At 36.0% G+C, this 27857-nt stretch overlaps 1 protein-coding gene across 1 annotated transcript in view; it reads left to right on the top strand.

The window, feature by feature from the left end:
• The window catches only part of CFTR (CF transmembrane conductance regulator), a 204836-nt gene extending 177930 nt beyond the window's left edge, over nt 1-26906 (top strand). The window contains exons 24-27 of the mRNA XM_056799582.1: nt 7800-7889; nt 21165-21337; nt 22028-22133; nt 24081-26906. Of these exons, the coding sequence (XP_056655560.1) occupies nt 7800-7889; nt 21165-21337; nt 22028-22133; nt 24081-24281 (570 nt within the window). The 3' untranslated portion in view covers nt 24282-26906. The remainder of the gene's footprint in view (nt 1-7799; nt 7890-21164; nt 21338-22027; nt 22134-24080) is intronic.
• The last annotated feature ends 951 nt before the right edge of the window (nt 26907-27857 follow it).

Consider the following 27857-nt stretch of genomic DNA (forward strand, 5'->3'; position numbering starts at 1 on the left):
CAGACACAGACACAGACACAGACACAGACACAGAGAGGTTACCAGCTGCTCATTTAAAAGAAAACTTAAATGAAAATAATAGTGTTTTCAAACTAGATATAACCACCCCCAATCTAGGTAACTTTTGCAAATTAGATATGTTGGGCCCTGATTCTGGGTAATTTTTGCAATTAGCTTCTTTCCCCTATCCTTCACCTGTGCTAGGATTAAATCTCACATAGTATCCTAACTGCTTTAATATATTTTTTCATCATCTGTTTGTACTAATAATTTACTGACATATTGTTTTCTGTGCTTATTTTAGTACTTTTCAGCCTAGGCCTTCATCTCCCTCTTGGAAAATGGAATTTATAAGCTAGGAGGAACTGAAGGAAGTTGAATTCCAAATCCACATGGAGAAGAAGATTGTAGTACTTACCCAAATAACTTTATAAAGCAGTTCTTTTTTTAGATATTAAAATTCTCTCTAGACTAGTGTTTTAAGTTCTTTTATCCAAACTTTGTCATATGCTAGCAACATATTCTTGGTTATAGATAGAAAATATAATTTCTTTTGGAGGAAAGAAAAGATGTCCAAAGTCTCTAATAGTAAAATATTCTGAAGAATAATAATGCAAAAGGAATCAGCTTAAGTACTGCAGCAATAAATGAAAGAAACATGCAGAGTAATGGAGACTGGAATCTGGTCAACTGAAGACCTTTAATGTTAAGTTTTGGTTGCTTCTCATCCCCCTCCCAAGATAGGAAAGCCTTTCACATGATAAAGATGGCTTGTTTTTATTGTGTTGTCACTTACTTAGAGATCATAAAATTATAGATTTTCAAGGTACTTGTAAGATCATCTACTTGAACTCTTTCATTTTACAGTTAAGGGAACTAAGGACCAGTGATGTAAAAGGACTTGCCCCAAATCATAAAGTTGGTTAAGCAGATACTCTGAGAATAGTTTCTAGGTTTCTTCAGTCCTCACCCCATGACTTTTCTACTATACCAAGACAGTTCTCTTTAGCAAGCAGTTTGTGGTAGTAGGTAGAGAACTGGTCTCAGAGTCAAGAAATCCTAGATTCCCTGTACTTCTGACACATGCTCCATGAGATAGGATCCTGGACAAGCCACTTAACCTCTCTGAGTCTAGATTGGCTCTCTCAATTGGGAGACTGCAGAAAAATCTTCTCATGTACCTGAGTATATGTATTTTTCTTCAGTAGGCATTCCCAAAGCTCAGGAAATCATAGGTTTGGGCCTTCCTCATTTCCCCCGAAATGCTAATGCTCAGGACCCAGACTTTGCATTGTCTGAGACTATATAAATTCTTGCTTATCCATCAAAGTAAATCTTTTAAATCTCTTTACATTTATTCTCTCCTCACAAGAGAGTAGCAAACCTCATAGATGGTCAGCCTGACAATGTTGCTGTTTCCCCCCTCCATTTCATTATAATTTCCATAGATGGTGTACTATCAAATACCACTCATCATGCCTGGTGCCCTTGCCTCCAGAGCCACTTCCTAAAAAGGTCTAACATTCATCATAAATGCTTATTATATAGCAGAGTAAAATCCAAAAAGAAACAACAATAACAGAACATCCCCACATAGCTTGCTATCTGAACACAGAGATTTTTCTTGTTTTTCTAACCTTTCTATGCAACTTCTGATTGTCATTTTAAAAAAGTTTCCTGGAATCCAACCTAGAAAAAAGAAAATTCTGAAATCCTAGGAGAAAATTTTTAAAAATAAATTATGTGCTTGTCATTTTTTTCCAACTCCTCTCTTCCTAACTCATGAAAGACTAAGTTGATTAAAGCTTATGATTAGAGACCTCAGGGAAATCAAGATTAGGTATTGCTCTATTGAGCAAAGACCTAGAAGACCTGACTGTGGCACTCCTCTTCTCCCTTAGGCAGTGACTTAGATTTCATATTACATCAGGTAAAATCACAGCAAGCCATTATTTTTGGCAAATTCTGCCCTACCTTCTCTTTCTCTTTCTTGCAGTACTAGCTACATCAGGCTCTTTTCCTTTCTTCTAAGGAGTTGGACAGAACCCATGGAGAATGTAATACTTGAGGAAGTAGGACAGGATGAACAAGGCAGAAACCACCTCTGAAGGTTGCATTTATCTTAGGAGGAGCTTTGTAAAGGAAGTTAGAGGCATGAAGAAATTATAAGATTAGTATCCAAAGACAACACTAATTATCCACAATTCTTACTTAATAACCTTTTCTTTTTATTCTTTTGCAATGGACATTGATTTTTCTCTCCCTCCCTGTTTTTTCCTCCCTACCCCACCACTACCACTATCACCACTAGGAGAGGGGAAAAAAAAAGAAAAGAAAAAACCCTTATAACAAATCTGCAAATATTTAAAGTCAAGTCCAACAAATTCCCAGAATTGACATTCTAAAAATGAATCTCATTTTTGTACCTTGATTCTATCACCTGTCTGTCAGGAAGTAGATAGCATGAATCATCACTGGTCCAATGAAGTTGTGACAGGTCTTTACATTCATCAGATTTCTTAAGTTAAAGTTGTTTGTCCTAAAATGTTGCTGTTACTATAAAAATTGGTCTGATTTTATTTACTTTGCTCTGGATCAGTTTGTATCAAAATTCCAGGCTTCATTAAAATCATCCCCTTTGCTATGTCTATGACAGGATAATATTCCATTCAATTCAAAAATCATTTTTATTCAGCTATTCTCTATCCACATTGAAGAGCACCCTTAGTTTTCTACTTCTTTGCTATAAAATACTATTTTTAATATTGTTTTAAACATACAGATCTTTTTTTCTTTGATCTTTTTGGTGTCAATGAACTTCTTGAAACTAAGGACTATTTCTTACCTTTCTTATTATCATGAGAACTTAGCAGAGAGCCTAGGACATAGTGATAATTTAACAAATGATTTTGGATTGATTAATTGATATCATTTGATAGTCCATTGTTTTTCCTTTAAAAAAGTCTGGATATTTCATATTCTCTGATACAACATTCTTTCTTTCATATTCCTGTGATACTTAAAGGATTCCTCAGAAATTACATCATCCTATTCTTTTAGTACCCTAGGACAAAATTGAATTTGATTTGGTTATGATTTCATCAACAGGTAGAAATATGGATTTTTATCATATTTCTACTTATATTGGCTATCCTATCTCTACTAGCCATTTTTTGGTGTTTTTTTTCTTTTCATTCTAATAATTGTTCTGTTTGGCCAAATAAACAGAAGCAAAATAAAAGCTGCTCTGTTATCCCTCCATCATCTATTACTGTATCATTCATGTCAAACAATAGTCTTATTCTTGAATTCCTCTTTCATTTTTACATTTCCACATGATGTACAAACCATTTGGCATGTTATTTCAAACTTTCTATGATTCTGACTCCAAACACTTTTTCTTATTTTTTGCTTCCCATCATTTTTCTCAATGTTTCTCTATCAAAATCTTATAGCATTCTTTAACCTCTTTCATAGTTCACCTTCTAGGAAATGATTCCTCTCTCTTTTGAATTACCTTAGCATTAAACTTTTAATTCTTATGACAATTATAACATGCTGTTGTATTAAATTCGTGCACCTTTTTTTCTCCACTATTTGTTAGCATATGGAGACAATATTGTGTCCATTCATCTCTCAGTCCCTCAGAATGCTTAGGATAGCACTTTTCACATAGAATATATTCTACAAACATATATAGTGGGCAATATTTTATGTATCTCTGTGAGATAACCTTCAATTTACTCTGTACATATCTCATATATACATATTTGTTTGCATATTGTCTCCTTCCATAGAATATAGGCTTCTTGAAGGAAGGACGCTATTTTTCTCTCTCTTTATATCCCTACTCCTTAGCAGAGAGCTTTGACATACAGAAAGTACTTAAATACTAATTGACTTGAAATGACTTAACTTGTTAAGTGAATGAATGATCAAGGAAGGCTTATGGAAGGGGTGGTATTTAAAATGGATCTTCTGAGATTGGTAGAATTTGGTCTAGGAAATGGAAATGGGCATTATAGACATAAAAAGTAGAAAAAGGTAGAATTTATTATACTGGGGTGGAAGACAGTAATGATATTGGCCTGCCTGGGGTGGAAAGTAAGTTTTAGGGAAGATAGAGGAAAAATGATAGAACTTCCATAGGTATTGAAGATGTTGTAAGTTCTTGAATAGGAATATAAAACATTCTAAATGTATATGGTCTTTTGAAAAGGTCAGAGATACTAGAGGGAAGGACACCATCTCTTTTGAAGGAATTTAGCTATGGTATGATGATGATTATGATCAGGATGGGTTAGCAAGGGAATGGAAATTATTATACTTGGAAAGAGGAATGGCTAATGATGTTAGGGTTCATACAGCATTTTAAATTAGTAAAAATTTTTCAAGCCTGAATATCTTTCACTCCCAAATTAGGCTAGATTGAAACAGGATGAACTGTCTAAAGTCAAAGAGTTCTGTTGGTGGCCATTTACTTATTGATAGAGCCTAATACTCTCCTTTTAACTGAATTACTTTCACATCATTCATTTGACATCTCATGTTAAACAATGTCCATTCATTCATATGGCACCTGTTTTTAGTCTCTCAAAGTATTCCAAGGGAGTTCATTTATTCTTGTGCCAAACCTGGTATAATAGATAAGAGGGAAATTAGGCCAATTGAAGTTATTATTTGTTTGCTAGTGAATAATTATGATTTTCTTACAGTTATTTGATTCCTAAGAATTACTTTTTATGCCATTCATAACATTATATAAATATTTATATACCTGAAAAGTCACTTATTTGTTTTATAGAGATGATATTTTATCCTGATTCAGAGATTCTGATTTAAAAAAAAAAAACTGTTTAGTTTGGTCAGAAAACTAAAATCATTCTATAAGAAGCACCACTCAGCCCTGCAGTACTAAATAATATTTGTTAGAAAAATCAAAATGTTTAGTTAGTGATATCAAACCTTTTTAGGAGCAGGAAGGCTAGTTTGTTTAGTTAACTTTTCCTTGCCTGTGGGTGAGAACACCATTATTTTAATGTTAGTCAAATTAACCGTAGCTAAAATTATAAAACTACTTTCTCAATAGTGTCAAGTTTATCACACTCAAAACTTTGGAAGTTTGGCCCTAGAAAATGATTGTCAGCTTTATTCATTTTGAAAAAGGTCAAAATGTGCTCATATTTGCTACTGCTACACGACTTCTCTTCACTTTACCCAGTCCTGGTCACCAACTCAGGATTTAATATTATGAGTTGCCCAGAGATTGTTTTGCTCATGATTAATTCTTTAAAAATTTATTTTATTTATTTAGAATATTTTTCCATGGTTCCATGATTCATGATTTTCCCCTCCCCTCTTCTCATCCTTCTTGGAGCTAACAAGCAATTCCACTGAGTTATACATGTGCCATTGTTATTAACTTATTTCCATGTTATTCATATTTGCAATAGAATGATCATTGAAAGTAAAAAAATAACATCAAAACCCCAATCATATTCCCATTGAACCACGTGATCAATCAAGTGTTTTTCTTCTGCATTTCTACTCCCACAGTTCTTTCTCTGCATGTGGATAGCATTCTTTCTCATAAGTCCCTCAGAATGGTCCTTAGATCATTGCATTGCTGTTAGTAGAAAAGTCTTTTACCTTTGATTGTACCACAGTGTATCAGTCTCTGTGTACAATGTTCTCCTGGTTCTGCTCCTTTTGCTCTGCATCAGTTCCTGGAGGTCTTTCCAGTTCACATCCAGTTCATTATTCTTTTCAGCACAGTAGTATTCCATTACCATCATATACCACAATTTTTTCAGCCATTCCCCAATCGATGGACACCCCCTCATTTTCCAGTTTTGTGGCACAACAAACAGCACAACTATGATTTTTTTTTACTAGTATTTTTCCTTACTATCTCTTTGGGGTACAAACCCTGAAGTGGTATGCATGGTCAAAGGGCAGGCATTCTTTAAAGCACTTTGTGCACAATTACAAATTAACCTCCAGAATGGTTGGACCAATTCACAACTCTACCAGCAGTGTATTAGTGTCCCAATTTATCACATCCTCTCCAACATTTATCACTCTTCTTGGTTGCCATATTGAACAGTCTGCTAGGTTTAAGGTGGTACTTCAGAATTGTTTTTATTTGCATTTCTCTCACTCATGTTTAATTCTTACCTGAATCTACCCTACTTAATCCCCATATTTCCACCCTTTTTTTCAGCCTGACTTTGATAAGTGTAATCATTTTTTTTAGTACCAAACTCTTTGGATGTGTATGTACATTAGTGATGTGTGCCTGTGAGTCAACCTTCCTTCATCAAGGAAAAATGAAAATGAGGTTTTTTCAAGTCTTTATCCACCCCTTAATCTGTGTTGTAATAGTGTTACTCTCAAGCACTCTAATTATGTGAATTAAGTTTACTTTCCTTCCTCTCTTTAACCTGCATTTTCTTTTTTCCCTTAAGACCATCAAAATAAAATCATACTTCTCCCATGCCCTCTAACTTATTTATTCCATGGATTCTTAGAAGATACTTTTTTTCTTTCCCTCTTTTTAGAACATAAACTTGCTCTTCCTAAAATCACTTCCAATTGCTCGTATGTATTTCTCAGTCTTTCTATGTTTCTCATGACATCTGTGTTTGCATTTTAAAGTAATTACTCAACTTAAAAAATCAGGAATGTTTTAATATCTTATTTTATCAAAGGTTTTTTTTTCACCCTTTAATACTATACTGTTTTGTTGGATAAGTTATTCTTATTTATGTGCCTTTATCTTTTGCCTTTTTCTTTCTGGTAGCTTACAGTTGTTTTTTGTTTTTTCTTTGAGCTAGCAGATCTAGATTTTGACTTTCAGGAGGTGACTGGTGTTTTCTTTCAAATTCATTTTCAGACTTCCAGTGGGAAGGCTTCTATGAACTATATACTTAAAGATAGGAATTTTATGATGCTTCCCCTACTGCCTATAAATTTCTGCCAGGTTTTTTTTTTTAGAAATAGACCAGGAAAATCCATTGACTAGAATTTCTTCTTTGATTTTGGTAGATCATTTTTCATCTTAGTACTTTTTTTTGATCCTCATTGGGGTAGTTGTGAGAGGACAATGGGCTGTTCTAGTCCCATTCATACTTCCAACTTGAGAGCTTCAAGTATATTTTTCTAAAGTGAGTAGTCATTGACTACTTTCACATTTATAATGTTTTAGAGAGGCAGTAAGTCACAGTGGATAGAAAGCTTGAAATCAGGAAATTTTATTTTTAAGTACTACCTCTGACATAGCAGATGTGTAACTCTGGGCAACTCATAACCTCTGAATTCTCTAGTCAACACTCTAAGACTATAGGTTGAAGACAAAGTGTTGACCTGCACTGGTTGAGGGAATTTTCACATCTGGAAATTCCCTACACCAGGGAAAAAATAATCGCTATCCTTATAGTGGCTTTTATCCTATATTTTCTAATAATGGGGCAATGGCAACAAAAATGCATATTTCTATGTAAATTTCAACTGCTCAAGTCAGAGATATAAGAAAAGCTCTATACTATCTTATACCCCTTAAAAGAAATCCATAAAAGCTACTTTCTTTAAAGTAAAAATTCATTGTGGATTGTGGGTTGAGGATAGCCATTGTTATGGACTATCTAGTCTAAATCAGTGGGAATTGTGTCATATAATTGAATTATTCTTAAATTTAAAATTAGATTTACAACAATCAGTACTACTTTACAAGCTGTTTTTGTTCTAAAGTATGTAGTCAAGATTTTTAATCATTTCCTTTTTTTCTTTTATCCAAACAGAAAGTATTTGTATTTTCTGGGACATTTAGAAAAAATCTGGATCCTTATGGGCAATGGAGCGATCATGAATTATGGAAAGTTGCAGATGAGGTAAGGATTTCTAACAAAGATGTGTAAAGAGCAACTGAAGCAGTTGTTCTCTATAATGAAAGAGATAGCCCAGCCAAATACATTACAAATTTTTACTACAATTAAGATTATATTGGAAATGCACTGTCTTTTATTGATTACTATAAAGAAAATATCACTTATCTCCCATTGCCTAGCCTCTACTGCTCTTCTATCTGGGAGCCAATACTTGGTATTGGTTTGAGATGGAAGATAAGGTGTTTTTTTAAAGATAATATTGGAAATGTACTTCTATTGTTTTGCTTATGAATATACCTACGATATGTTCATGAAAAGCCTCATATATACCTAGTATCTAATAAGTATTTATTGAAATTAATTTAATTCAGCACATATCTTCATTTCAAAAATCAGAAGGTATAATAAATGGGATTCCATCAAGTAAATGGATATGGGGGGTGGTGGAGAAGTACAGGATTTAATATCAAAAGGACCTGGATTCTAATACTTACTCTATCACTACCTATATGACTTTGGCCAAATCACTTAGCCTCTTGGTTTTGGCATTTCTGCAATGAGAAGACCCAACCATCTCTTATATTTATCATATTTTGAATCTTCTCTGACCAAAGGTACATAAGTAGATGTTCTAGTCAAATATCATGCTTAAGTAGACTTAATCAAAGTCAAACATTCCCTCTAATTCCCTAGTTACCCCCTTTATCAGGGACTTTTTCTTCACAAAGCCTACTTCCATCTTTTTTTTTTCCTGGGGACTATGTCAGTTCTGAAGATGTCCAGAAGTTGGCAAGGGTGTCCATTTAGGGAAGAGATGATCAGCTCCAAAATAACAGTTATGACCCAGGATAAACCTGGCCACCCAATGAGACAACACAACTATGTCTATGGGGCTCCTTACATGAGTTGAGAGAATGGTCAGAATTCCCCATTCTCATGTGTGAATGGCTGCTACTCAGGCCATTAGGAGAGGCAGTATGGGATAGTGGAAAGATTACTAATTGGATTTTGAGAAAATTTCATGCTCCATAAAATGATGAATGAACTAGATGACTTCCAAAATCTCTTCTAGCTCTAAATATTTGATCCTACACTCTTATAACCAACAAATGCCAGTTTTGCCACTGCTACCTACGTAATTTTGAGAAAGTTGTTTTGGGTCTCCATTTCCTCATCTGTAAAATTAAGGTGTTGAGTTAGGTGGTACAGTGCATAGAATGCTGGATCTAGAGTCAGAAAGATCTGAGTTCAAATGAGTCACTTAATTGCTATTTGCCTCAGTTTCCTCATCTGTAAAAGAGAGATCTATCAATAACACCTACCTTCCAGGCTTGTGAGGATGAAATGAAATAATATTGTAAAGCAATTAACCCAGTGCCTGGCACATAGTAAGTGCTAGCTAAATATTAGCTATTTTTTTTATTTTTAAACATTATTTTATTTTGGTCATTTTCAAACATTATTCCTTAGAAACAAAGATCATTTTCTTTTCCTCCCCACCCACCCACCACCCCTCCCATAGCCAACACACGATTCCACTGGGTATCACAGGTGTCCTTGATTCGAACCCATTTCCATGTTGTTGGTATTTGCATTAGGATGTTCATTTAGTCTCTCCTCAATCATGTCCCCTCCACCCCTGGAGTCAAGCAGTTGCTTTTCTTCAGTATTTTTACCCCTACAATTTGTAGATAGTGTTTTTTCTCCTAGATCCCTGCTTTCGAGTTTTTTTCATTTGCATTTCCAATTGATTGATCTCTGCTCTCCCTGGTTTGTTAATATATGCACTCAGGGATTTGAATTTACCTCTGATTACCGCTTTGGCTGCATCCCAAAAGGTTTGAAAGGATGTCTCGCCATTGTCATTTTCCTTGGTGAAATTATTAATTGTTTCTATGATTTCTTCTCTAACTAAACGTTTTTGGAGTATCATATTGTTTAATTTCAAATTAGTTTTTGATTTGGTTTTCCATGTACCATTACTGATCATTGTTTTTATTGCCTTGTAATCTGAAAAGGCTGCATTTATTATTTCTGTTTTTCTGCATTTGTGTGCCATGTTTCTGTGACCTAATGTATGGTCAATCTTTGTGAATGTGCCATGTGGTGCTGAATGAAGGTGTATTCCTTTTATCCCTATTTATTTTTCTCCATGTTTGTTAATTCAAATTTTTCTAAAATTTCATTCACTTCTTTTACCTCTTTCTTATTTATTTTTTTATTTCATTTATCTAAATTTGATAATGGTTGGTTTAAGTCTTCCACTAATATGGTTTTACTGTCTATTTCTTCCTTCAATTCTCCTAGTTTCTCCATTAGAAATTTGCGTGCTATATTATTTGGTGCATACATGTTGATTAGTGATATTTCCTCACTATTTAAAGTCCCTTTTAAAAAAATATAATTACCTTCTCTATCCCTTTTGATCAGGTCTATTTTTGCTTTGGCACTATCAGATATCATGATTACCACTCCTGCCTTCTTTCTGTCAGTTGAGGCCCAGAAGGTCTTACTCCATCCTTTAATTCTGACCTTGTGGGTATCTACCCGTCTCATGTGTGCTTCTTGAAGACAACATATGGTAGGGTTTTGGATTCTAATCCATTCTGCTATTCATCTACGTTTTATGGGTGAGTTAATCCCATTCACGTTCAAAGTTATGACTGTCATTTGTGGACTCCCTGGCATTTTGATATCCTTCCCTAATTCTAACCTTTTTTCTTCAACTCTACCTTTTAGTCCAGTGATTTACTTTAAATCAGCCCCCCTTGTCCCCTCCCTTGATATGTTTCCCTTTCTAGTCCCTCCCTTTTTGTTCCTTCCCCCCCTCCCTCTTCTTCCCTCCCTTTTTTGTGTTCCCTCCCCCTACCCCCTTGGTTTTCCCTTCTCCCTTCCCTTGTTGGGTAAGATAGAATTCAAGATCCAAATGGATCTGGATGTTCTTCCCTCTCAGAGTTGATTTCCCTGAGAGTAAGGTTTAAGTAAAAACTCTCTTCCTCTCCTTCTTATAGGAGTTTTCTTCCCCTCCCCTTCCCATGTGAATCTTTGTGTGAGAAAGATTATTCTATTTGGTCTTTCTTTACCCCCTATTTACACATTACATTTTCCCCACATGTTAGTATACATAGATTGATATAAATGTAGTTCTTATAGAAGAGAGTTTGAGTAAAAGAAAAAGATAACATTTTTCTCCTTTTCCCTTTCCTTCATATTTACCTTTTCAGGTATTCTATGCTCTTTGTTTTTCGATATAGAACTTTCCACAGAGCTCTGGTCTTTTCTTTGCAAAAACTTGGAAAACTTCTATTTTTGTTGAATGCCCATACTTTCCCTTGGAAGTATATAGTCAGTTTTGCTGGATAGCTGATTCTTGGTTGAATACCCAGCTCTCTTGCGTTTCTGAAAATCATGTTCCATGCCTTACTATCATTCAGAGTGGAACTTGCAAGGTCTTGTGTGACCCTGATTGGCATGCCTTTATATCAAAATTGTCTTTTTCTGGCTTCTTGTAGGATTTTTTCTTTTGTTTGAAAGCTTTGGAATTTGGCAATTACATTCCTGGGAGTTGTCTTTTTGGGGATTTAGTGTAGAGGGTGTTCTGGGAGCTCTGTCAGTGGCTGTATTGCCCCCTTGTTCTAGAATCTCTGGGCAATTTTTGTTGATTATATCTTGTATTACGATGTCGAGTTTGCTGTTTATTTCTGGCTTTTCTGGAAGTCCAATTATTCTTAAATTATCTCTTCTTCCTCTATTTTCCAAGTTTGTCACCTTGTCAGTGAGATATTTTATGTTCTCTTCTAATTTCTTGGTCTTTTAGCTTTGCTTTATTAATTCTAGCTCATTGTCTTTGAGTTGCCTGATTCTGACTTTTAAAGCCTGGTTTTCTTTTACAGTTTGGTCAAACTGGTTTGTTTTGTAGATGCATGAATTTCTTTTGCATTATTTCCCACTTTCCTCCCAGAAGGATTCCATCTTTTTGATCATTTCCGATTCAAATTCTTCATGGGTTTGTGGAGAGTTTCCATTTCCTTTGGAAGGTTTTGGAGCATTTTTGTGTTTCCTCTTCTATCTCCTCTCTATTTTGTATTTTTGCTCCATAAAATGTGTCCAAAGTCACCCCCTTCTTCTTGTTTTTCTAGGGATTTTGGGGCTTTTGTGCTTCTGTGGAGTTTGCCATCTCTATCTGAGTGGGTAGGACTAGCTTTTCTCATCTCTGTCTGGTATTCAGAGGTTTTAGCCCTAGGCAGATTGTCCGTTCTATGCAGTTGTTGTTCTGTCTTCCCGGGGAAGCCAGGAATTGCTGGTGTTTCCATGTTACTGCCCTCCTCAGTTCCCTCCCAATGCTTCTCCATTGCCTTACTTCCACGCTCTGAGCCTGGCTTGGCCCTTTCCGCGGGGTGTTTGTTTCTGTGCCTTAGCCAGCCAGGAGAGCCAGTACTCTGAGGGGGGAGGGGCCACGGCTTCCTGGTGTTCCAAGGACTCCTGATAAGATTAACTTTCTCTGGGTTGAACTGAGTATGCTTTGAGGCAGGGACCTTCTGTGAGATTCAGATGGAAGGATCCAGCCAGGGGTCTGTAGGCTCCCCCCATCTCTCTCTGTTTCCCTGCTGTCTGGGTGCCCCCTCGACTGGGTCAGGTTGTTTTCAGGATCTGGACTTCAGAATAGCAGGCTCTCGAGGCCCTTTTGCCAGCCCTGAGGGTTACTGTTGTTTCAGATGACCCTGCCCTCTGAGGGGGAGGGGCCATGGCTTCCTGGAGCTCTGAGGGCTGGTGATAGGATTAACCTCAGACTGAGTGTGCCCTGAGGCAGGGACCTTCAGTGAGACTCAGATGGAAGGATCTGGTCAGGGGTTACAGGCTCCCTCTGTCTCTCTCTGTTTCCTTGCTGTCTGGGTGCCCCCTCAACTGGGTCAGGTTGTTTTCAGGAAGTGGCCTTCAGGATAACTGGCCCTGAGGCTCTGAGCTACCCTCTCCTGCCTTGGACTCAGCGTTCTGGGTTGGGGAGATGGATCCTAGGACCTTCCTTCTGCCTACCCCTTAGGTCCGAGTGATCTTGGGTTCTGGCTTTTGGGGGGGTCATACCTTTTGAACCAGGTCCAGGTCCAGGAAGAGGATTTCCGGGGTCTATGCTGTTGTTCGTTTTTAATTTTGGTGCCTTAGGAGCATATAGTTTGAGTTCGGTAGGGAAGGGTTTCCAGAGATCTGAACTTTAGATTTCTCTAAGCCGCCATCTTGACCGGAAGTCCTCTTTTCTGGTGTTTTTAATAGGAATGGATGTTATATTTTATCAGAGGCTTTTTCTGCATCTATTGAGATAATCATGTGATTTTTGTTGGTTTGCTTGTTGATATGGTCAATTATGTGGATGGTTTTCCTAATATTGAACCAGCCTTGCATTCCTGGTATAAATCCTACTTGTTCATAGTGAATGACCCTCCTGATCACTTGCTGGAGTCTTTTTGCTATTATCCTATTTAAGATTTTTGCATCTATATTCATTAGGGATATTGGTCTATAGTTTTCTTTCCCCATTTTTGACCTGCCTGGCTTTGGAATCAGTACCATGTTTGTGTCATAAAAGTAATTTGGTAGAACTCCCTCTTTGTTTGTTATGTCAAATAGTTTGTATAGTATTGGGGTTAACTGTTCTCTGAATGTTTGATAGAATTCACTGGTGAATCCATCAGGCCCTGGGGATTTTTTCTTAAGTATTTCTTTGATGGCCTGTTCGATTTCTTTTTCTGATATGGGATTATTTAAGAATTCTTTTTCTTCAGGCCATTTATATTTTTGTAAATATTCATCCATATCACCTAGATTGGTATATTTATTGCCATATAATTGGGCAAAGTAGTTTTTAATGATTGCCTTAATTTCCTCTTCATTGGAGGTGAGTTCCCCCTTTTCATCTTTGATGCTGTTAATTTGCTTTTCTTCTTTCCTTTTTTAAATTAGATTGACTATTACTTTGTCTATTTTATTTGTTTTTTTTTTTCAAAGTACCAGCTTCTAGTCTTATTTATTAGTTCAATAGTTCTATCACTTTTGATTTTCTTAATTTCTCCCTTAATTTTTAGGATCTCTAATTTGGTTTTCTTCTGGGGGTTTTTAATATGTTTGCTTTCAAGTTTTTTATTTGCATTTCCAATTCATTGATCTCTGCCCTCCCTAATTTGTTAATATATGCACTCAGGGATATGAATTGTCCTCTGAGTACTGCTTTGGCTGCATCCCATAAGGTTTGGAAGGATGTCTCACCATTGTCATTTTCCTCAATGAAATTATTAATTGTTTCTATGATATGTTCTCTAACTAACTGATTTTGGAGTATCATATTATTTAATTTCCAATTACTTTTTGATTTGGCTCTCCCTGTACCCTTATAGATCATTATTTTTATTTCCTTATGATCTGAAAAGGTTGTATTTATTATTTCTGCTTTTCTGAATTTGTATGCCATGTTTCTGTCACCTAGTGTATGATCAATCTTCGTGAATGTGCCATGTGGTGCTGAGAAGAAGGTGTTTTCCTTTTTGTCCCTATTTATTTTTCTCTGTATGTCTATTAACTCTAATTTTTCTAAGATTTCATTCACTTCTTGTGCCTCTTTCTTATTTATTTTTTATTTGATTTATCTAAATTTGATAGTGGTTGGTTCAGGTCTCCCACTAATATGATTTTACTGTCTATTTCCTCCTTCAATTCTCCTAGTTTCTCCATTAGAAATTTATGAGTTATACCATTTGTTGCATACATGTTGATTAGTGATATTTCCTCATTGTCTATACTCCCTTTTAACAGAATATATTTACCTTCCCTATCCCTTTTGATCAGGTCTATTTTTGCTTTGGCTTTGTCAGATATCATGATTGCAACTCCTGCCTTCTTTCTATCAGTTGAGGACCAAAAGGTCTTACTCCATCCTTTAATTCTGAGCTTGTGAGTATTAACCCATCTCATGTGTGTTTCTTGAAGACAACATATGGTAGGGTTTTGGATTCTAATCCATTCTGCTATTCATCTATGTTTTATGGGTGAGTTCATCCCATTCATGTTCAAATTTATGATTGTCACTTGTGGATTCCCTAGCATTTTGATATCCTCCCCTAATTCTGATCTTTCTTCTTTAGCTATAACCTTTTAAACCAGTGATTTACTTTAGATCAGTCCCCCTAGTCTCCTGCCTTGATATGCTTCCCTTTCTAGCCCCTCCCTTTTTGTTCTCTTCTCCTCTCTCCTCTCCTTCCCTCCCTTTTTATACTTCCCCCCTTCCCCTTCTTATTTTACCCTTCTCTCTTACCCTGTTGAATAAGATAGAATTTAAGATCCCAATGGATCTAGATGTTATTTCCTCTCAGAGTTAATTTCACTGAGACTAAGGTTTATGTAGTACCAATTCTCACTCTCTTCCTCTCCTTCTTATAAGAGAATTCTTCCCCTCCCCTTTCCCTGTGTATCTTTGTGTGAGAAGGATTATTCTATTTTGTTTTTTTCTATTTCTTGAAGTATATCTTGGTACTATCAACAATTCCCCCTCCATTTTTCTTTCTTTCCCCCCCTTTCTCCATATCATCTTAATGCCTCAATCTTTCCCCATGCGTAATTCTGCTAACTACTCTAATGATGCATACAGTTTTGGGGAGTTACACATTACATTTTCACCACATATTAATATATATAATTTGATATAAATGTAGTCCTCATAGAAGAGAGTTTGAATAAAATAAAAAGATAACAATTTTCTCCTTTTCTCTTTCTTTCATATTTACCTTTTCATGTTGCTCTTACTCTTTGGGTTTGGATGTCAACTTTCCACTGAGTTCTGGTCTTTTCTTTGCACATACTTGGAAATCTTATATTTTGTGAATGCCCATACTTTCCCCTGGAAGTATATAGTCAGTTTTGATGGGTAGCTGATTCTTGGTTGGAGATCCATTTCTCTTGCCTTTCTGAATATCATGTTCCATGCTTTTAGCATGTTCGCTGCTAAGTCATTTGTGATCTTTATGGGGGCTCCTCTATATCTGAAGTTCCTCTTCTTGGCTTCTTTTTCTCCTTAGTTTGGAAGCTCTTGAATTTGGAGATTATATCCCTGGGGATTTTCTTTTGGGGATTTAATATAGAGGGTGTTTTATGAACCCTTGTGGCCTCCAGCTCTTTCTCTAATTTTGAGGTCTTGTCTGTCAGGCTGCTGACCTCTTTCAAATTTTTCCCCATTTTTCTTGCCAGAAGGTTTCCATCTTTTGGATAAGCTCCATTTTGAGTTCTTCCAGAGCTTGTGGATAATTTCCATTTTGGGAGGCATGTTTTGATTTTGCTTGAATTTCATCCTCTTTCTCTTCTGTCCCCTGGGTTGTCCCTCCATAAAAGTTATCAATAGTCACTTTTTTCCCTTTCTTCTTGGAGAGTTGATCTTGGGCAGTATGAGCCATCCCTTCGGTGGTTTACCCTTTCCTTTTTGGTCAGAGGTCTGGGTGAGATGGGCGGGTTTTCTGTGGATTTAAGTTGCCTCAGACTAGTTCTTCCCAGCCCCTGCGGTTTGTTAGCGCGCCTTCCAGTGTGCAGGAACCTCCTGTAAAACCACTCCGAGGGGTAGATCTCTGGTAGTCCCTGTCAGTTTCCAAGGACCAAGGACCGTAGCGTGCCCCCCTCCCTCACTACAGCGAGGAGCGGAGCTTTGACCTCAGGCAGTTTCTACAGTTTCTTGAGACTCCACACTGTTCGCAGTTTGCAAGGGCCCCCATGGACTGCATGTTCTCAGGGTCTCCAGTGAAACCGCCCTGAGAGGTATTTCCCTAGCAGTCCTCTTTAGATCCCAAGGACCCTGGTGTGCCCCCCCAGACAGAGACGTTCCTCACTCACTTGCTGTCCCTGGTGAGCGCTCTGTGCCCCTACTCTGGTTCCATGGGGGAAGGGCAGCTCAGTTCACATTTTTGTGCAAGCTTTTCCTCCTTCTTATAGTGTGGAAATGTTGACTCCCCATGTAAGTTCCTTGCTGTGGCGTACTGGAGAGTCCCTCTGTTTTTCCAAGGATGATTTTTATGCTCTTTTGAGGTAGTCTATTTCATTTGGTGCTGGGGAGAGGAAGTGATTCACATCTAGATTGCAGCCATGTTTACCCGGAAGTCACTATTATTATTAATAATATACAATATAATATCTAAGATATTTTACTGATCTTAAACTAAGAACCTGTGATTTCTAAAATAAATTAAATATATGAAAAAGAAAATTCTTAAACAAAATACCAGAGAATCTCAAAAAAGTTGATACATTCCCCAAATCGCTGTACACTTACAAGCTTTTTAACAGAGAGGTTGTGGTCCATTAATGGCGAAATTCCAATGATCATTTAAAGAATGACCTTTTGGGGGATTAGGAGACAGTGACAAAATCTTGAAATGCCACCAACTAGCCAGACATGTATTTGCCTTATGCATATAATTGAATTTGTGCTGTTACTTCAGGCATCATACTAGAGAAAAATAATGTAATTCATTGTAATTCACCAAACATTCCAAGTAAATATGTAAATTGTAGTATACTGGCATCTCAGATCCAAAATCATGAGATTTTAAAATGTTTATCAAATTTAACTGCCTTCTTAAAAAACCCTTTAACTTTATTATTTTTTTTTGCATAATCCAATCCTTCTCCAAATACTGTTATATTTCAAATCACCCTTTTTTTCTCACCTCTCTTCAGAATGCTCATGTTGGAGCTTTGAACTGTTAGTAAATGTTAAACACTTACTTTTTGAGTGCCCAACCTTAATATAGACCTAATAAAGTACTACTTAGATTAACTATTTTCATTACTCCAGTTTCCTTATTACCCAACAAAAATTCTTTTCATGGAAGTTTTAGAGAAAACATTAACTAAATTTGTAAACAATACACTTAGAGATCTTTGATCTACAATTTAGAAGAGGTGAGGTTTAAGGAGGTAATTTTGACCTTTTCTGAGAAATACAATATGGGGGAAGGCTGGAATGAGAGTTAGAAAACTGAACCTCATGATAGCTTGATGTCATGCCAATTCACACAAGAGAGGGTAGAATCAAAATCATAAGAATATTGCAAGATAAAAAACCAAAAGAAATATTAATGAATCTCACACATACTTTTAAAATGTAATAAGGCTCATAAAAATGCTACCCCACCCTCATTCCACATTTTAATAATTTGCATCACTACATTTAAGTCTAGTAGAGATAGAATTGATGTAGACTTTTGATATTCTTTGCTATTTATGAAGCTCAAAAAAAATTTTTTTTAATTGTTGTATTTGGGAGTCAAAAAAAGTCATGGGTTCAAACCTCCCTAAGATTCTACTCAATTCTATGACTCATGGCCAATAATTTCTCAGAAAATTCATTTCATTATCTAAAAAATGGAAATAATGACAGTAACTACTACACAGTGGGGGCTGAGGGGATCAATTGAGACAGTGGATAACAGAAACTCTAAAGTACTGTATATGTCAATTATCATTATTTTTATTGTTGTTACTTCTCCTAAATCAGTAATATGCTATTCTTCATATATCAAAAGCATGCTACTGACTTAATCACTAATAAGCTTCATGGTGATGTGTTTGTGTCAGATCATCTACATGTTTTCTCCTGGTCCCCTAGATCATATGAGTGAGTAGTTAATTAAAATAGTTAAACAGGAACAGTGAGTTAAACAGGCAAAGTTCTTTGGAAAAATCAGAATTACTCAGATGGCCTAAAGAGAAAGGAATAGAGAGGTGAGGCAACCTTTGTTAAGTGGCTCAGCAAACCTACAGCCTGACATACTATGAGATAGAATATAAATTCCTTGAAGGCAGAAACGGTTTGCCTAGCTCAGTGGATGTCACATAATAAGTAGTTGATCAAATCTTTTTGTTTGATTAATTGAAAGCCCTGGTCCCTTTTGATCCATCACTCAGGCAGCGAGAATTCATAAGGACAAATCAAAAATCATTTATGCTTGGTTTGGGAAAGTAATTGTTTTCCTTGAAGACTGATATACCTAATGATCAGTTGTTTAATTTAATATTAAAATTAGTTTACCTTTCCTGAATGCAACAGTAATTCTGAGTCATGCTCAGTGGCTGAAAGAGAACTAAATATTTTTTGGACATTGCCTTTCCATTTTTGCCCTTGTGAAATTGACTTTTTTTAATTTCCCTTTTTTAATTTAGAATATATTTCCATGGTTACATGATTCATTATTCCTCACTCCACCACTCTTTCCTCTCCCCTCCCAAAGCTGACAAGCAGTTTCACTGGGTTATATCATTGTTCAAAATCTACTTCCATGTTATTTATATTTGCAATAAAATATATTCATATTTTAAGACCAAAACCCTAGTTATATCCATCATATGTTTTTCTTCTGTATTTGTGCTTCCATAGTTGTTTCTCTGGATATGAATAGTATTCTTTTTCATAAGTTCCTCTGGATTGTCCTGGGTCATGAAATTGACTTTTTGAACCTAAATGTAAAATGTTATGTTTTTCATATTGAAATTTATCTTGTTAGATTCAGGCCAGTACTCTAGCCTGTCAAGATCTTTTTGGATGCTGAATATCAGCCAGTGTGCTAGCTCTCCCTCCCTGCCTTGTTTCATCTGCAAATATGTTGAACATGCTATCTATACATTTATGTATGTCACTGATAAAAAAAAAATTAAGTTTAAATAGTTCAGGACCAAGCACAGATCCCTAGGGTCTCTACTGGAAATCTTCTGCCATACAGATATGGGAATATTAACAATGAGTCCAACCATCCTTCCTGTTCTGAATCCATTTTCAATATTGTTCATTTCAGTCAAGTTCAGCTCTTTTTGGTCCCTTTGGGGGTTTTCTTGGCAAAGACACTGGAGTGGTCTGTCATTTCCTTCTCTAGCTCATTTTACAGATGAGGAAACGAAAGCAAACATGATTAAGTGACTTGTCCAGAGTCAGCACAGTTAATAGTATCTGAAGTCACATTTGAACTCAGGCCTTCCTGATTCCAGACCCAGTGCTCTATCCACTAATGACCTCTGAATTCTGAACCCATGTAACTATTATCATTTAGTTCAGGCCTCTTTTTTCTTTTCTAGTGTGTTCATTTCTTGAATTAAAAATAAAGGCAAAAACCTAAATAGACTATAGGTAGTTCTGCTGATCTTTCAATTCAGTAACCTTGTTAAGATAGGAAATAAAAAGTCTCGCATATACATTTCTTGATGACAATAGCTTGGATTTTTGTCATCATAGTTTCCCTTTCTAGATATTCACCAACCATCATGTAAATGATACATTCTCTAATTTTCCTGAGAATCGTAGTCAAGTGTTATCTTCCTACTCTACTCCCACCTCTTTAAAAAAATTCAGGACAACTTTTTCCCCTCTCTAGTCTTGTACCTCTCTCATTTTTAGGAATCTTTCTGATATTGACTTGGATCAGCATTCACAGCTGCTAGGTTTTCAGTACTCGTGGATATATTTCACATAGGCCAAGTCACTTAAATTTGTTAAGAACAACAAAGATGCTCTCTTGTTTGTTTTCTGGTTTTGTTTTATTTTGTTACTTATTTGAAGTATCAACTCTCTGCTGACCTGCTACATTCCTGATTGTCTTATGCTTTACTCATGGGCCAGAATTTTGAAAGATCATAAATGTCACTTTCACAATCACCTGGAGATTCTTTCATTGCCCTTGAGTTATATAGTTCCTCCGGGTCTATTGATTCAGCCTCTAAAGGCAGTTTTAAACTCATTTATCATGTCTTTACCTATATTTCCAGAAAATATTTTTGCTTGATGTTATTCACTTTGAAGATTATTCTATTTGGTAGAGAATACAGAAGCAAAATAGGAGAAAGATTACCTGCTCTCAGTCATCCACTACCCCAAGCAGCTCTTTGATGCTTTCTTCATGTTTCATCTGACCTTCAGCACAGCAAAAATATAAACAAACAAAACCATCCTTTGTCACAAGACTCATGTTGTTTGGTCTTTAGTGTTCCGGATGTTATTCTTATAGGACATTATAATTCCTCTGTATTTGTGAAGCCTTTCTGTTACTTTTAAATACAAAGCAAATGAACTTCTTTCTTAAAAGTTCTAAAATCTTCAACGGATTCAGACTGAGAGGTGGTGAACTGTCTGTGAACTGGATGTTTCTTAGAGCCTCACATGTTCTATTCCACCTATTCAAATGCATGCATCTTTACCCAATGGCATTTTGGCCATGTATGAATGGTGATGAAGCAAGATAAATAATATTCCTTTTCTTGCAGGTGGGACTGAAGTCTGTAATAGAGCAGTTTCCTGGCAAACTGGATTTTGTCCTTGTTGATGGTGGTTATGTTCTAAGTCATGGCCATAAACAGTTGATATGTTTGGCTCGGTCTGTTCTCAGCAAGGCAAAAATCTTGCTACTGGATGAACCAAGTGCTCATCTGGATCCTATGTAAGTTTTAGTGTTTCTATTCTGGGACAAAACAAAGAAAGTAGAATTGTTAAGATCAGCTTAATCTTGACCTACATTTTCAAGATGCCATCTCATTTGTAACATGCAGTTCCTCACTTAGATACAATAAGGTTTCATAATGGAAATGCCACAGTACTAACAGTCTAATAGTGTACATTTATTTTTCAAAATATGAATCACACTCTTAGCTCTTGTAGACCACTTCAAAATACTACGCAAGCTTATAGTGTTAACAGCAGATGAAGCTGTGTAGTTACAGAAGCAAAACTTAGCTGCCAATTTCCCTTTTTTATTTCAAATATAAGTTCAGAAATGATATCAGTAGTGTGCAATAAGCACTATGCAACTAACATCCTTCCTGAGATGGAAATGATACATATTTTCAAATAGAATATTTTATTTTGGAACCCTAAAATGTTTGACTACATTATTGGTAAAAAAAAATCTTGATTACTACTATTCTACCTTTAAAAATATTCTCTTTTTTAAGTATGTGTGTGTTTGGTAAAGGATGGTAAATCAGTTAAGAGTCTTAGAAAGCACAGGTCTGTATTTATTTAGTAAGATCTAAAGTGCCAGATTTTAAAAGTTTTATGGTTACACATGTTCAATGTTTTTTCTTTATCTTTCTTTCTTCCTTCTTTCCTTCCTTCCTATTTTTTTTAAAAGAACATATCAAGTCATTCGGAGAACACTGAAGAATGCATTTGCCAACTGCACTGTAATCCTCTCTGAACACAGGATAGAAGCAATGCTGGAGTGTCAGCGATTTTTGGTGACTATTTTGTAATTTACTTATAATCTGATTTCCCTCTTTAATTCCAGATGGAAGAATTTCAAGTGAAGTCTCTCAGGTGTGTCAAGGAGGCTATATTTAGAAAGTCTCTGTAAATATTCCCAGTGTAGAAGTTCCTTCCTTACAATTGTGTCATGTGAAGCCACTAAATATTACTCAATGTAGCTGCCCAACTTTCTGGATTTGATCCAAACTGTGAAGTCATAATAGAATTAAGTGAATTTGTAATGGCAGCAGATTGCTTCTTTATGTGGAGTATTTATGAAACTCTACTTATGAGACCATGTTTTGGATGAAACTATCTTATAAAGATATTTTTCTGGTAGTTCTAATTAAATCCTCTTGGATGATGTCCAAAGGAGAACTGTTGTGCTAAGTTCTGTATTATAGCTGATCATATTTTTGATAATCTCTAGAGTTTTCTTGTTTATATCCTTGAATGTAGAACACTCATTAGTTTCAGGTAATCTCTTTTCACAATTCATTTCATTGTTATCAGTGTTCCTGTTCAAAGGTTCAATAGCTTCTGTTCATTGTGGAGAGCTGCATTTGGTGCTTCTCCCCACCTTCTATTTAGTTATAAAACCTCTGTTTTTTAAAAATGATGATTGGAAGCTCCCCTAGCCTTAGGCACAAAGAATGCATAACATCATTTCTGTCAAGTTTTTGTGACTCACTGAGCAAAGACAAAAATTTCCATTTCTAAGGAGCTCTGCTTCTTTTTTTTTAAATTAGCCAACAAGTGATGATTCCAGAGGTGGATTCATTACCCTTGGCCTTGCTGACAATGGTGTAAGATTGGGTAAACAACTTCCTTTTATTTGGGCCATAGTTTGCCCAACTCTAATATGTTATTCTTGGCTGCAGGAACTGGAGAGAGGAAGAGAATTTGGAACTCAAAATTAAAAAACTGAATCCTATAAATAAAGAGGAAAGGGGGGAGGGGAAAGCTGTATGGTACCCAAATAATTAATTAATAATTAACTAGTTATTTAACAATGAAATAAAAATATTTTTCTTTGTAATATACCATTCACCCAAGAAGAATGTCCTGCTACCTTCACACTGAATACTGAATAGGCTGCTGATTTTGGACACACTGATTTTTAAGGAGATATATGCTAGGACTACTGGTTTAGTAGTGAAAGTAACCTCAGAATCCATCTGATTGAGTCTAGTCACTTTACAAATCTTAAAACTAAGACCCAAAAAGGTTAAATGATTTGTCCAAGGTCACAGAGACTATAAATGGCAGAGACAAAATTAGAACTCAAGTTCTTTGATTTAAAATCCAGCTGTCTTTCTATTGCACTATGAAATGAACTAAATTCTATCATGGAAACCTAAAAAGGGCTTTTGCATTTCTTTTTAGAAGGTGCTACACTAAGGACACCTAGAAGATAGAATAGGGCAGTTAGGTGGCACAATGCATTCACTGTGGGGTTTGGAGTCAGGGACACATAGTTCAAATCTGGCCTTAAATATTTGCTGCTGTATGACCCTAGACAAGTCACTTAATCTTACTTGCCTCAGTTTCTTTATTAATAAAATGATATGGAGAAGGAAAATGGCAAACCACTCCAGTCAGTATCTTTGCCAAGAAAACCCTAAATGCAATTGTGAGGAGTCAGACACAAATGAAATGACTAAACAACAAAAAGAATAAGAGTGTCAGATGGCCAGTATTTTACCTGACACAGTTGACACTTGCTTTTTAAAGACTGGGTATTCAGAGCAAGTAAATGAGATAACCTTGATGATCACCTCCTTGGAGAGTGGTCTGGGTGTGTGTGTGTGGGGGGGGGTTAATATCTTCCCAAGAACTCATAGTAAGTCCTCACTCAATCTTCTGCTTGATTTTCTTAGTAGGTCTGGTACCTTAGTTTATATTCTTTCCAAGGGGCTGACTGTTCCACATTTCTCTAGGTCATAGAAGAGAACAAAGTGCGTCAGTACGAGTCAATCCAGAAGCTGGTGAATGAGAAGAGTCTCTACAGGCAAGCCATCAGTCACTCAGACAGGATGAAGCTCTTCCCCCACCGGAACTCGAGCAGGCACAAGTCCCGAGCCAAAATCACTGCCTTGAAGGAAGAAACAGAAGAAGAGGTACAGGAAACCCGACTTTAGAGATTCACACCTGCAAATTCTTGCCAGACTCACATCACTCTTTAAATTTTATGGGAAAAGAGAGCCTCTTTCCTTCTCTCTGGGAAAACTTATGAATGATGTTCCAAATTAAGAAAGATGAAAGAAGGCTTTTCATGAAAAACTCTGTGTGTGTGTGTGTGTGTGTGTGTGTGTGTGTGTGTGTGTGTGTGTGTGTGCATGTATACCTGGGGATGTGACTTCTTGCCAAAGGTGAAGCAATGTAAAAGGCACTGAAGATCCTTGAAGAGTTACCACTTATTTTTTTTTAGCAACCCAGATTGTCCTGAAACATCTCTAGTTTTATACTTACTGACTACATATGTGATGTCCATCAGCTGGAGCTTTCCAAGATCAGCTTACTTGCCTTATAAAACTTGGAGGTGATTTTTTTTAATCTTGGAAGAATGAAAGCTTTCAAGTCTCATTGTAGGGGTAAGCAAGATGAATTTAAGTTCATGTGCCTCCATTTCCCTTTTCCCCTTAACATCATAAAAAAGAGTGCCTACTGATCATTCTGAATTTTCAAGAATTCACTGTGTTATAGGTGGCCAACTATGGCTCCTTTCCATAGTATGTGAGTCATAGCTTGTAGGAATTAATGAAGGAAATGAGAACTAGTTGTCCAAATATCAGGACAAGAATGATTCAAATATAGGAAAACCCATATCTACTAATCTAGATAATCTGAATCCTTCTCTGTACATGGAAATAGGGATATTGGAAAGGTCCTGTATGGTAGAGAAACATTATACTATGTAAACTAGCATACCAAGACTTCTTCAATATACTGGTAGTATGAAGGTGATAAACTCTCCTCCCTGTTGGAAAGTGTGAAGAAGTGCCCTTGTACAAGCTTGTCTAGGACCATAATCCAGATAAATCAGTATACTGGGTGGAGGTGTGATGAATAGATCAGAGATACTATAGGAAATTCCAGAGGTGTTGTGTAGCAATGTTTATGAGTTTATGACATCTTTCTTAGGCTTCATAGTATATACATAAAGTGAGAGGTAGGTCAGAAGACACATTGAGATAGAGTTAATAAATGAATCAGTTTTTGTATTCTTCTATTTTTTAATTTTAGGATGTAATTGAGTTTTCCCTAGACAATATTATTTATTTTAATATTGTGTTAACTTCATATAAAGAAAATTATGTATTTTAAGAATGATGATGATTCTGCACCACTTAGAAATATATTTGTATAAAAAGATTTTTTATATCAGAAATATATACTTTTGTGGCACTAGCTATTTTTATTCTACATTTTATTATAACTGGAAAAAAATTGCCAGACCCTAAGGGGAGGTATAAAAAAAGGGGCATTATCTTTTCAGATGTGTAGAAACGCGTCATGATTATGCAGATGTTGCACACATCCTTTTTAAAAAATATCCAACCCCAAGGGTCACCTCAACCCCTTTCAGACATGGTCTCATAGAAGACAATTACAATGTGCAAACACTTCTATTTAGTATATACTGCTTTCTAAAATCCAAATAGGCCTTGAAAATTGCATTTTATTTATTGTCAGAAAAAAAGTATATCATGTGTGTCAATAAAATTCATATATTTGTGTACAAATCAGCTGCCTTTCAGATGCATTTGTTAGTTTTACATCTTCTTTAGTGCTGGGGTCCTTTTGCATGTATGAGTTGATTCTTAGCTCTGAGAATGAATCAGTAATTAATACTTTGAGATTTTTGCTCCTCCTACTCTCTTTTCATTCCCTAGCACATTTCTGTGGATGAAGAATGAATTGAATCCTCCTGTTTGGCTTAAACTCTGTTAAACTCCCATATAAACCATTGCCATTTCATGAGCTACTTCTTGGTTTGGTTGTGAAGTTTATAGAACAGTTTTGGGAAAGTAAATGGCTATTGTCATCATCTATTTCTTCACTTTGAAAGCCCTTTCAAATAATTAATACTTTTGAAAGCAGCTATATCAATCTGGTTTCAGACACTTCCTGTCAATGTGACCCTGGGCAAATCACAACCTCAATTGCCTAGCTCTTACTATTCTTCTACCTTAGAATTGATATTGATTCTAAGTCAAAAGGTAAGGGTTTGAAGAAGAAAAAAAAAGAGAGCAAATATATCAAACCATGCTTAGGAGCCTTCCTATCCTGGTGATAGCTTTACTTTCTGGTTTTCCTGCCTTCTTTCAAATCCAACTAAAATCCCACCTTCTGCAGGAAATCTTTCCAACTCCTGCTAATTATTTCCTATTTATCCCATGTATAGCTTGTTCTCTCGTAGTTGTTTAAAATGTTTTGTCTTTCATTAAATTCCAAGTTCCTTGAGGACAGGGATTTGCCTTTCACTGTTTCTCCAGCACTTAGTATCATGCATGCCTGACACATAGTAGGTGCTTAATAAACACTGACTTACTGATCAGTAGGAAATACTTAGAAGTTTTTTGTTGATTTTTATGGGGACTCAGTCACATTTTCTGACACAAAAGGCTGGTTCTCCTTTAGAATCAAGGAATAACTCTTTCAAGGACCAGGTCCACGGGAATTTTTATATAAGAACTGAGGAAACTATATTACTTCTGTCCTTGCCACAATTTCATAGCAAGTTATTAATTTTGTTGAGTATTTTATACTAAATAGTGTGATCCATTATACAGATTTCTCAGAGGTCACTCTAGGGGCATTCTCTGTTACCTTCCATTTAAAAAAATGCATTAAACTTAAAAAAATCCTTTATAACAAAACAAAACAATACCCTCCAGTAACTTGCTACCTCCCAGGGTTGGGAAATGACAATCCATTAGAAAAAAGGCTAATAAAACCCCAAAGTAAATACTATAGGAGTAGGCTAAAGTAAAAACCTCAAATAATATTTAGAACACAATTTAGAGTTCTGTTTAAAGAGCTCAATATCGAAACCTGTTTAACCTGTAGAAACAGGTGTGGGCTGCCCTACTTCCCTATGAAAAGATACAGGTACCAATAAAGGAAAGGCAAATCTATTAAGGCACGAGAACTCCAAATCAATAGTTAAAAAAATTTAATCAGTCTAGTGTCCATGGTTGCATTCCCTCCAAGTGGCATTCAAGACTCTTTCTAGTGGCCTGTGGGTCTTCCCCTCTAGAGAAGGGGAATTTTCCTGATAGTCTTTGTGGAGGCAGTTCAAATTAGCTGCATATCTTGACAAATGAAGAGGCATCATGGGATAGTGAATAGAGACACTGCCTGATAGCCCATGTTTAAGCAACTTTCTCTGATGTATATTTACTGGAACAGTTATCCCACCTTCTAATGCACCAAGCAACTGGTTTTTAAAATTCCATTTTATTTACCCCCAATTGCCTTTAAAAACATTTTTAAACATTGATATTTTTTCAAATTTGAGTTACTCTTCCAACCTTCCCTTCCTCCTTCCTGAGACAGTAAACAATAAGATATAGATTTTACATGTGCAAATTATATAAAACAGTTTTTCATAATAGTCATTTTGTGAAAGAGATAAAAAAGGAAAAAAAAGAAGAAAAAATAAAATATAATATGTTTTGGCCTGCATTCAGTTGTCATCAGTTCTTTCTCTG

This window comes from Monodelphis domestica, chromosome 5 (assembly GCF_027887165.1).
Source record: "Monodelphis domestica isolate mMonDom1 chromosome 5, mMonDom1.pri, whole genome shotgun sequence".
NCBI classification, from domain to species: Eukaryota; Metazoa; Chordata; class Mammalia; order Didelphimorphia; family Didelphidae; genus Monodelphis; species Monodelphis domestica.